General features: G+C 40.3%; 1 protein-coding gene and 1 long non-coding RNA gene across 16 annotated transcripts in view; one reads left to right on the top strand and one right to left on the bottom strand.

Annotated features, from left to right (window-relative positions):
* KIAA1217 (KIAA1217 ortholog) overlaps positions 1-12,188 on the bottom strand; it is a 351,359-nt gene that overhangs the window by 14,313 nt on the left and 324,858 nt on the right. For 14 of the 15 annotated variants that reach the window (XM_050311843.1, XM_050311801.1, XM_050311824.1 and 11 more), the window contains 5 exons: positions 10,645-10,820; positions 3,822-3,952; positions 3,429-3,576; positions 1,240-1,741; positions 300-480 (listed from right to left, as the gene is read on the bottom strand). In XM_050311843.1, the coding sequence (XP_050167800.1) occupies positions 300-480; positions 1,240-1,741; positions 3,429-3,576; positions 3,822-3,952; positions 10,645-10,820 (1,138 nt within the window). The remainder of the gene's footprint in view (positions 1-299; positions 481-1,239; positions 1,742-3,428; positions 3,577-3,821; positions 3,953-10,644; positions 10,821-12,188) is intronic. The other variant, XM_050311808.1, reaches the window with a different exon arrangement.
* Positions 1,728-10,802, top strand: LOC126638223 (uncharacterized). Its single transcript, XR_007628558.1, has 4 exons — positions 1,728-1,788; positions 2,467-2,549; positions 8,672-8,813; positions 10,707-10,802. It is a non-coding gene; the product is annotated as an uncharacterized LOC126638223 (long non-coding RNA).

The raw sequence follows: 12,188 nt of genomic DNA, 5'->3' as shown, positions 1-12,188 counted from the left end.
AAGCCATTCTCTCCAACCATGGGGATCTTGCATCCTCCTCATTGCCTCATGCCGTCCTTTTTCCTAATACCTAATCTGGATCTTCCTGCTTGCAACTGCCAATTTTCCCTGCTGTTCTACCCACCCACAGCAAGTTATTCTTGCTTTTAAAAGCATATTTTTGTGTATTCAGAGATTGCTTTGTCCTTCCCCAAGATCATAGACATGTGTAAACTGAAACCATTCTAGAAAGTCAGAAAAATAACTTCTCTTTTCCAGATATGCAATTCTTTAGTGCCATTTACTCTAGAAAACCTTACCTGAGACTTCGAGCTTTTCTGCTGCATCCCCTTTAGGCAGGGCTGTTGGCTGGGGAGGCATCTCCAGGTTAGGAATTGACTTCATTATATTGGCTTGGGCCTCTTCCAAGAGCTTTTCAAATTCCTTTCCATTATAGTGATCAAGGTTTTGTCTTTTCTCTTCCCATTTCTTTTCAGCTTTCTAGACAAAACCAGTAAAGTATCTATTTATTTCTCTGACTTCCATTGCGATCACTTACTTAAAAATAAAAGCCATGTGTAGACATCATAGGTCAGTATAGTTCTAGTCAGCAACTAGAGGAAATACATGAACACTAATTGTACACTGGTTCTGACATCCACTGTGCTAGATATGGCACAAGCACACAGTGGCCACTGCTCACTAAAGGAACAAAGGCCTTATACTGGTGATTAAAATGCATGTCTGTAGTAAGACACAACAGTTCACCTGTGGGTTTTCTCAAATTCTCTGTGTGAAACCACTGGAACTTCACACTCTTTCACTTTTACTTCTCCATAATACGGAATATGGAGATTTTAAAAAGTGAATGAAATCCACAGATGCAAGTGTTGCCAGAGAATTATATACTATTGCTCAAAAATAAGGTATTCTAAAATAGAAATCTATTTTTTAAAAAAAAATATTTTAAAATTTAAAAAACAGAGTTACTCTTTTTGGTTATATGCAATTTTCCTGTCGCATTTAAAATCACAGAATCTTAGAATAGTTTGGGTTGTAAGGGACCTTTACAAAGTCTTCTAGTCCCTCTGCAATGAGCAGGGACAAAATCAGAGGGTATCTTCAGAAGTACAGTCCAGTTAGGAGTTAAGCACATAAATCCTCAGAATGCATTAGAAAAATCCCACCTGCAGCCTCAAGAGTGAGACAGGGAACTCAGACCCAAACAGAGGGGAACTGGTTGAGCAGAATACACCGTACCTCAATTGATACAGCTCGGTTTCTGGTACTTGCACTGTGAATTTCCTCAATGAAAAGACTTTGCATGGTGGTGCCATTGACAGAGACCTGTGGTGCTGGTGTGGCTTGTGTGGGCTGGGATCCTGCTGTGGGCTCTTGCAGGGGGGCTGGTGGGGTGGCTGAGAGGTGACCACCTGCTGGCACACCTTCGCTGTGAGTGCCTGCGGTGGATGAGCCCTGGGCGTGGTTGACCAGGGCTGATGAGTGCTGAGACTGATGGATGACAACTGGCGAGCTCTGCACGTGATGGACAGTCATTGTTGAGAAGGGGATGACTTCCGACTTGACTGATGACACCTGGGACTCTGATGTGACTGCTGTGAGATTTTGCTGTGTGTGTCCCAGGGCAGGCTTGTGCTCCTCTTGGTTTTTCAGTGTGTCAGCTGCAGTGGACTTTTCCATAGTTGAGGATTGCACGGCTTGGGATGGATCCACACCCCTCAGCAGTCCTTCTGTAACATGTCTGCCCAGCCAAATTGAACACAAAGCACAGCACATGTTAACATACAGGTGAGTCGTGAACAGTACATAACAATAAACTCTTGCAAGGGATAAAGCACCTATATCAAAATGATCAAAGGGGTGGGTTTTCTTCCTGATGCTCTCAGTTGTGTGATTCTATAGCTTTCTCTCAGAGTCAGGGACTCACAATTTTAAAGAGGCCAGTCTTAATTTAGATAGTTCTGCCTTTTAAAATGTTTACAAACCTTTATTGATGTAATGGCACTTTTTGACCAAACCATGAGTTACAGTGGGTTGATTTTTAGAATAGAAAATACACAAGAGACAATAGAAATCAGTTGACTTAAACACAGTAGACTGTATCTAGCTAAAGATGTTCCTGGACTATTGGCACAGAAAGGTGAAGTTACATATAATGCGAGGTAGTAACCTGGCCCATTGCCAAAACAGAGCCTTCGAATGAAGGTTTTGTATCAAATGATCACAAAGGCCTTGTCTGTCAAGAGTGTGGGGTAGGATGAGCTGCGGATGTAAAGAGGCAGCTATTTCTGCCAGCTAGCTGTGAAATGATTGAGCTTCAGAGTGTAGAGGGCCATCAAATGCCATCAGTTTTTCCATTACTGAAACAGACTTTATGAAGCTTAGTATGTAATTTTGCTGCAAAAAACGACTTTTGGTAAAACCTTGGCATGCATAGCTTATTGTTCTATTTTTCTTTCCAAGCAGGACAAGACGGGAAATAACTGTAGGAATTTTTAAGAAAAGGAAACTAATGTGAAAGGATATAGATGTTTATCTGCATGGAAAAAGTAAGTAATGGCTCTTAGAAGACCTGTTACATAACCCATTTGATTCATCTGCCAGTACTGGCAAATCCATTTTACATATGCTCCAGGATACATGGAAACAATGGCAACTCTACATTCCTTAGAATAACGGTAGTGACAATAGTCTTAGGATTTACATTTCCTTGTAACTGATGTAAAATTGAGACCACCACCACTGACAGTTTTGAGGAGGAATTAAATCCAATGCCTACTGAGTCATATAAATCAGCAGTCATTTACAACTCATATATTGAAACAAACACAGCTAAACACTGGCACTTAGTGGATGTAAGTTTTATCTAATATTTCAACTTTCTCTCATGCATCTTCCTTGTAAAGAAGAGAATAAAGAATTTGCATTAATTCAGAAGTATATTGTAAATAATTTCTTTCTTTTAGAAGGTTTAGGATACCTTTACCCCTTAGTAAGAAATAAAACAGGAACGGAGTCTGTTAAATTTTAAGGGATGCAGGTTTCCCTGTCAGAGAATATTTCAGTTAGCTTAGAAAGCTGTAAATGCCTATAGCTAATTAGCTCACATATGAGACTGCTGCACTCTAAGTTTTCTCATCCAGGTACTTCCCAAACCTGGAAGTGCTGAGTTGAGAGGGAACTAGTTTCAATTGTAAGATTTCAACAACTGAGGCTGTCAGAACAGGTCAAAACAGAAACACTGCACAGAGCACAGGAAAGGCTAATCTGATTTCCCTTGAGAGGGCTCTAGGAATAATTTATGAATACTGTGAGCAAGCTGAACTTCTCAGAATTGCCTGAGGAGAGGGAGAGAACACAAACCCAAAGGCTGTTCCAGCCTTGCTTGAGGAAATTCTTTAGGTGTGAAGGAAAAAACAACCCCTCACCTCCTGAGTATGGTAAGGACATCGGTCATGCTGCGCACACGTTTCAGCAAGCTGTCTAGCTTGTGTGGTTCTTCCTTTAGGAACCTCACAGCTTCTACCTCAATTCGGAGGATCGCACGCATTTTGTTCTGCAATGTTGGGAACTCTCCTGCAAAGAAAACAACTGTGAAGCTGAAGACGGAACGATAAAAGCCCTGGGGAGTAACGGATGATTGGGTGAATGTCAATCAGTTGAGCATCTACCTCTCTCCAGGGGCCATGCAGCAAGCTTCCTAATCCCAACTCTAAATCTTTTTGGAAGTGAAAGTTAATGCCCCCAGATCAAAGGCAAAACTGGTCTCATCCACTGTGGTTAAAAGAAAAGAAACAAAAGTAAAAAGGGAAAGTACATACCTTTCAGAGTAGCAACAGCTTCTCCCACTTGACGCAAAAGAAAGGCTCCATCTTCAACATCTTTCAGTGTAACTGTCTTGCTGGAAGCAGCGGAATCCTTCTTCAGGTCTTCAACAAATGCCTCCAGCTCACTGGCAAAAGAAAAAGTGGACATAACATCTAAGCAGGACTTTCACGTTACAAGCAAATATATGTGAACGAATGGAGTAAACTGAGCCAGAAACCTCAACTGTGGCATCTTTAAATCTTACACCACAGGCTAAAAAACCAGCAGGGTACCACAAGGGGAAGTGAGAATGCTGGACACTCACAGCATAGGAACAGGCTTGTAACTAGCCCAAGTCACTGGTTTCTCTGATAGGCTGCAGATGTGCAGAGCATACTGACCTCAGGGCAGCTGTGCTATGAGGGCAGGTGAGGTGGTAGAACACATCGAACAGTCAGCCCTCTGGGGACGCAAACCCTCGAAGGGTATAGACACTCTTACCACCACATCCAGTACTGGTTTGCTCCTTGTGTTTTCTCATTGCCAAGGACACACAAGGGAATGGCCAACAGTTGAGCAATAACCCAAAAACTGGCAACAAAGGCCCCTTCGTGCAACCTTGTTTATCTGCCAGGTCCGGGTAGACAGGATACAGGATCCTGTTTCTATGAATAGCCCGACTGAAACAGCAAGTGTGCATTGTGTGCAGCTCTCGCTCAGCACTTCCATTTAAGAATGAGTCACTTCAGATGTTTTTTCCATCCACTGCCATTCTGTGCTTTCTCCAGCTCCATCTGGTGCTCCCTCATCACCTTTTCCAATATTTTTTCCCGTGCTTCCATACTTCACATAAAATTTTGCAATCCTTCAGACAAAAAAACTCTGCTTTTGTTTGGAGGGTGTAGCCACTTCTTTCCAGTCAAGGTTGAGACAACTGGAGTTTCCACAGAGATACTTAAAATTTTCTCAGAAAAACCTCCCTGAGATGCATTATGTGCAACTACACAAACACTCACGCAAATACCACAAAAAGATAATCTTTTGAATATTCTAAGAGAAATTCACCTCTATTAAAATACCAGGAATATTCTAGGAAGCAGTTTAATTGCATGCTGAAAACAATGCAAAGGAAACTCTGAGCTGACAAATCGACTACTCGTTTTAACCTAATCTTGGGCCTCATTTTTCACATCCACTCAGGTATTAGGTTTGCAATTGCTCTAAGAGAACCAAGGTATGAGCTGCTTGTCTGAAAAGGGGTAGGAGAAGCCTGCCCCCTGCACCAACTGCAAGTCTTGTATTTCCACGTATTTCCCTTGTGCCAGCACTGCCACACAAAACCAGCCATTTCCCAGACCCATCTCAGTGAACAGGTGACATGGGGAAGAAAGGTAGGTGGCCAGTAATGGGATAAAAAGGAGAAAATACCTTACAGCACTACTCCACATGTAGGTCAATTTAAATTGGGAGCACAGTCACATGGAACAATACATGGAATTACAACAGAACTTCTGATACACAGAGAAGCAGAAGCAGTATCAGAATCTGAACATTAAGTGCACAGAGCAAAGACTTAATTTCAATCCAAAGACTAAGAACTTTAGAAACTATAAAATAATTTTGAATTAAGAATCATAAGTTGCTTCTTAACAGATCACGAGCAAGTGGAGGTAAATGATCCTGTTCCCACTTTAAGACCACTTCTCCCAAAGACTGCCTTGAGAAAGCTGGGAGAGTGCTGATTCCAGTAGCACAAGCAGACTTGTGGGAAACAATCCACTGGGCCACACGATGGCAGCAAGGGAACGTTTCTAAGGCTATTTTTTCCAGTGGAAGAGGCTGCAATAATGCACATATCTGCTGTCTCTTGTCTGCCTTTGCAATAAAAGGCACAGACACACTCTAGAAAGAAGCTGGAAAAAGAATCTGGCTTTCTGTCACTCAATAAAATGCAATGGCTCCTGCTCTGCAGAACGATGCTCAGTCAGTCATACGTCCTCTCTAGCCTTAATGCCCTGATAATGGCATTTGAGCTCAGCAGTGCTGCTCTGGGAATCATGGGGTATCCTCCATCCCTTTTCTAGATCAGCACTAGAAAAGCAGCTTCTCAGATATTCCCATCCAACACACATCAAAAAGATAAAGAAAGAAGCTTAAAATAGTTCATGTGTGGAAAGAAGAGAAAGGAAAACACAGAGCAATATTACAGTGTTTTGGTAGGTTTATGCTTGTTGGAAACGTGGGGATAAAGGAAAGACTTCCAGGTAGCTGACAGTGGCTCACCATCTCCTTTGTTCTTTGAGCAGAAATGGAAGGGTCACCATAAACTCCTTTGATTCCATACAGTGATAATATCAAACAAGACAACAGGTCCTGAAATTACACAGGGGATACCATATTACACTGCTTCATGTTGCTAACTGCAAGGGAAAAGAAATTTCATCCCTCAGGACCCAAAGTCTGAAACAGATCCAGAGGTCTCCAGCATTCTTTTCTGTAACTAGGGAAACAGCTTTGCTTTACAGATGGACCTGAGCAAATTAACAAGACATGCACATTAATGCAGTTTCAGAAAGCTAATGTAAAAGAAATTATTTTTTCTGCATCTATGTTCTATGCAGGGGAGCCAAGGCAAACTCCTATGCTGAGATCTTTCTTTAGGCAAAAGAAACATCAGAGGATCTGCCTCAGATTGCAGTATCAGTAGAGCAGGTTACAAAACAAACTCACAAAATTACAGTAACAAATCACCAGACCAGATGGTATTTACCCTGGAGTTCAATAGCAACTCGAGGTTGAAACAGTTGAACTATTAATGTTAAACATCTAACTTCTTGATTAACATTGCTTTGGCACCACATCAGGGGAAAGCATCATAGAAGAAGAAAACAAATGTTTTAAAACAGTAAGGTGTTATCAAGGGAACTGTACTCTGGTAAGACTGACACTTAGACTGTGTAATTGATAGATACCAAAATAAAGAATGAACAAGAAAAAATTAATGGAGTAATAATAATAATAATAATAATAATAATGGATAAATATGCTATATAAGGTAGGAATTAATGTGGTTTGTGTAAAAAGAAGGTAAGTCTCACAAATCCACAAAGTAACAACAAGAGCATGGGGACAAGCTATAGCCAGCCCAAAAAGTTTTCAGCAAGGTATTTGAGCAAAAGCTTTCAAGAATGCAAAGTTGCCATGGGACAAGAGAGGAAATTCTCTCATGCATAAAGTACTGGAAATAGAGAGAAGGGATCAATGAACAGCTTACTCAATGAATGTACTTTGCTGGTGGGTTCCACAGGGATCACTGCTAGGCTGATGCTTTTCAACATATTATAAATAATTTAAAAAAATCTCCAAAGGCTATTACATTATTCAGGGAAATGAAAATAAAAGGTGGCTGCAGAGGACTCCAGATAGACCACCTGATACTAACTGACCAGGAAAACACTAAAGATTAAATTAACTCCTAATAAATGGAAATTATTACTCATGAGCAGAGGAAAAATAAAACCAAAATGAATCCCACCTAAACCAAATAATTTCCCAAAACCCTAAGGTTCTATACACAGTAATGAACTTTGAACTGATAAACATTCATTGTGAGTGAGATGCTGGATTTTTAACACAAAGCTCATGCGGAATATGAGGACAGGGAAGTCACACCACACCACTGCACGAAGTCAAGCTGTGCCCACATCTGACACAGCTGTTTCGGGACTCTCCTGTCTCCCCATCTCCATGTCACTTATGCAAAAAGGCATGACTGGGGAAAAAGGGAGTGGAAGGGGAACTGGAGAGTGTCTATAACATCATGACTAGCATGGCAAGGATGAGTATTCTTCTGTGCGTGATTTAAGAGTTTGGGGGTTGACTGACAGATGAAAGATTCAAAAACAAACAAAAGAAGATCCTTTATACCCCAAAAACTGATTACTCTGTAGAATTCACTGCATCCAGGTGCTGTACACAACAAAGTTTACATAAATTTTAAAAAATTCATAAATCCATGAAAAGTAAGCAATCCATGCAGAGCTTTTGCATAGGAAGATACTGTCTCTAACTTGGAAAATCACAGAATTCTTAGGGTTGGAAAAGACCTCTGGAGATCATCCAGTCCAACCCCTCTGCCAAGGCAGGGTCACCTGGAACAGGTTACACAGATCCCTTAACTACAAGTCATGAAAAACAAGGTGTGCTCTGCAAACTTTAACATGTTCTACCCTTTCCCAAATATCTGCTATGAGTAGCCTTCCAAGATTGCTAAATGAAGTTTTTTTTTTCATTCAGCATGGTTATTCTTTTAAAAAAACATCTGATAGTTTTCCTAACAAAGTATAAATTGTAGGTTACTCTGCATCATAACGCATTAGACAGATTGGATGTGGCCATAACTTAAATACTGTACTTATAAATACCCTCTAATGAAGTGCTTAAAATAATCTACAACATATAGTAATCACATCTGTAACATGCTTGTTGTGACACAAATGCTTCATCAGTCAATGTGTCATAGCATCATAATTTGTCCTTTGTCTGGTAAATTTTAAATCTAGTATCTACAAGTGTCATATATGACATTTTGAATACTGAATCAAAAGACAAGATAGGGAAAACCTACACAGTTAATTCTGAGTGTGTATTTCCCTGTTACAAGTGTGCATGAACACTGTGTTTAACAGATTTCATTAGATACCTCTGAACTGTAATCCTGCTACAGCTGTGACACACATGGGCACACTTCTGTAGGCACCATCATGAATAGCTGCTCAACAGAGAGCGTTCTCTGAAATGTACACCATTATTTCTGTTGTTCACAACATGAAACTGCCAGTATTTTTATTTTTTTATTTCACAGAATTGCAGAATGGTTACAGTTGGAAGGGACCACAGCTGGTCATCTAGGCCAACCTTCCTGCTCAAGCAATAATCTTCAGAATGGTAGAAAGGAGAACTTTTTAAGCTGAGATTTACCACTTCAGAGTAGTAAATACACTTTTGTAAGTATTGCAGAAATCCTTAAGCTTTGGTGTGTTGTGTGAAACCAGTATACTGATTTAGTCCTACGATTTAGGAAAGGTCAACAGGGCAGCAACTGAAATACTAAGAAATGACAACTTTTTTGCCCTTTTGCTTTGTGTTTGTTTATACATCTGCACTGGGATCAGCTTAATTGTAAGCGCCTACATAGAATACTGGCTTTCTTCTCAATGCTGCCAGTGACATTTCATGTGTTATTTTGTGCCGTATGCTCCTCATTATTAACAGCCATCAGCTGTTGAAATTAAAGCACTGTTGTCAGATGTGCTTTTCTTTTGGGCTTTGATCCTGTAAACAAGCAAATACATGACAAAGGAATCACACTGGACACAAATGATGAAAAATAACTGTTTGCAAATGAATATTTGTTTCTAGTATGTCTCTAACAGTGGTGAACTAACTTTTGAATGATTTACGTCTCCCTGTAACTTTAACAAATGAAGTAGAATAGAAGCAGCAGAAACTCTATAAACAGGAAAAATTCCCAAACCTGATAAAACAGAACCATATTGCAATCCAAGTCATATACTAAAAGAAGAGCTGCAACAGCGAATGCCACTGGCACTTGACCTCACTCAGTGTCCATTTTATGAGGCAATGTGATAAACAGCCATCACACAAATTGTTCTTTCCATAGAGAATAAACAATCTAAGAACCAGGCAATGAGGCACACAGGAATAAGGTGAGGAACAGGAGGGTAATTACTTAAAACTACAACGCAATGTTATTTAAGTCTACAAATCAGCTGAGAACATTAGATACTCTAGCATGGACTGGTACTGCACATTCAACTTTTCTTCACAGAAACCATACTCTCCCTTAGTAACACTCTATCTTGTCTTTTTTTTATTACAAATTGTATTAATCTGACAACACATTGATCAACAGGAAAGATTTACTCTCCTCAGCTGTCAATAACTGTACTCGATGGCTCTTCAATCATAATTCCCATTGACAAGGTGACTAGAAAGTTTTTCTCTATTATGCAGCAATTCTTCAGCTGTGAAATAAATGCAATAATGAGAAATAATTATTTATATAACCTATTACAAATATAAGTATTAGAACTAGTTAAATTGTTTATTGATTTCAGCTTCATCTTGCCTCCTGCTGACTCTGAATAGGGACTAAAGCAAACAACTTGATCCCACCAGTCTTGGTAGGCCAAAGTTTTTCGGAAAAAAAGAAAACAGTCTTACAAAGGGCCTTTACACAGCAACAAACAAAAAGGAAAGTATTTTTATCTGCAGTTAAGTGTATGGGAATTTTAAACAAAGACTGGCATTGCTGACTGCAATTAAACTTCAATCCTCTATTTATGAGCTTCCCCTACCCCTCCCATGCAATATCCAAAGCACTTACTATTGAAATATGATTTTCGTACTTGAAGCCAAACTCATTACCTTCCTTTGCATCCATTTGTTCTTGAGGAAATTCCTCCCTCCTTCTCTAAAGCATAATACATAAAGCTGAAGGGTAGAGCTAGAGACAAGGGAGGTTTTCAGAATACAAAGGTGGTCATGGTCCTTACAGCCATCAGTCATTTACAGGGGACTTCTGAAGAGGCTGAAACTCTTTGTACTGGCGGGACTGACCCAGTGGGCTGTGTGAAGATGGACTCCCAGTCAGAAGCAGTGACACAGTTTTACAGCCAATATGATACACAGCAAGGAAACAGCTAAAAGAGCACATACAGGTGCACTTTCAGTGAAGACAGTGGTGAAAGCTACCACTTTATGGAAGAAAAAGCCAGGCAAAAGCAATAAATTCTAAGAGGTTTCTCAACCCACCATAATTTCTTCACAATCTTTTCTTCCTCGTTGAGGTATTTCTGCCTTTCTTGTTCCACCAGGTTGCGCTGTCGCTGCACAGGATCTTCAAGCCTCTTCACTGTTTCAATCATTTTGCCATTGATCTCCAGCTCTGCTTTCTTCACCATTGCCCTCAGCATCTCCTGGTTCTGCAGCTGTTGCACAAAAGAAATCAACTTCAATTTTTCCTGCTTGACTGACACCCCTAGCAAATGAATACATTGCAGAGCTCAGAAGGTTGGGATAAACACAGCCCTACAGTGAGCAAATGTTTTTACTTCCTTCTTTCCCTTTTTAACTGTACTTATAAATATTATTCTACGTATTCCATGTATATCTAACTTCCAGCTGCAAGGTGATGAACAAAAGATGTTGGGATCAGTATGTCACCTTCAGTGCATAACTCCTGCAAGGACTGTGGTCCCTTTATTATGCTTGATTCAATATGAATCGAGAATTAATTACAACTCACGAGAATGCCGGAAGCTTGACTTCCACTTTGCATGTATCTCGCAAGCTTATGCATCACGCTGCCCATACGTGCCTAGTGGATAATCCCACACATTAATGTCACGGCTGGAATGCACTGCTGTTTTCAGAATGGAAATTTGCAGTCTCTCAAGTGGCAGGGGAAGGACTGTGCCACGCAGTGTAATTTGGTACAGATATATAGTTCACCTGCAATACATAAAACCTCCTTTACTCCCCCAAAAAAACACCTTTTATAATACGGTAGTTTTCTAAGCACTGCAAAAGTCACACCTTCTTCCTTGTCTTAGCCTGATGTTAAGTAACTAAAGCATTAATTTTCTTGCTGATATTAAACTTACAGAGCAAAACACAGCTAAGAAGGCAAACTAGACTGTACTCTTCTGTGGGTAGTCCTAGAGCAGCTATGCCCCATGCTCACACAAACCAAACCTGTTTAAGTCTCTTACGCAAATCACAAGATTCAAAGTGATAAGCAGGACTCCACCTAGCCACAGCTTTAGGATATAGGCAACATGAACACAACTCTGTTAGCACAGCAGCCATCTCATATTGTGAGATTTTAAAAACACCCATGTCAATTGGGGGACAAAATGCCAGTTTTAAAACAAGCACTTGAACTGTCAGCTGTCTTCTAAACATCCAGGCTTAACAGCCAAACCACATTTAACACGCAAAGTAAAACTATGACCTAATAGGAAGAATCACAGAAATGGGTTACCTACAAGACAGCATAATGCAGTAAGACTCCTTTTTAACTTGATTTTAGAGAATTCATGAGAATCAGAGAAAAAAAAGGCCTTTGCTGAGGCAATTCTTTCCAACTGGTGTGGGCATGAAAGGAGCAAACTCAGCCCTACCCTCCCAACCCTTTAGTTCCTATGCTTGACTCTTTCCTCCAGTGACACAACTGTGATGAGAGAAAGGGTAACACCTCACTGCAGGTGTGTGTGGAGGGTGATCTAAGCTGTGACAAGCAGGAGGTGTTAGCTCAAAACTCAGCTGAAGATAAGTGTTAGCAGTTAGGGAAAAAA

The sequence above is a fragment of the Myiozetetes cayanensis genome, unplaced genomic scaffold, assembly GCF_022539395.1.
Source record: "Myiozetetes cayanensis isolate MyiCay16 unplaced genomic scaffold, myiCay2020 scf1, whole genome shotgun sequence".
NCBI lineage: Eukaryota > Metazoa > Chordata > Aves > Passeriformes > Tyrannidae > Myiozetetes > Myiozetetes cayanensis.
Note: the sequence above shows the minus strand (reverse complement) of the source record. Positions and strands in the feature narration are given on the sequence as shown.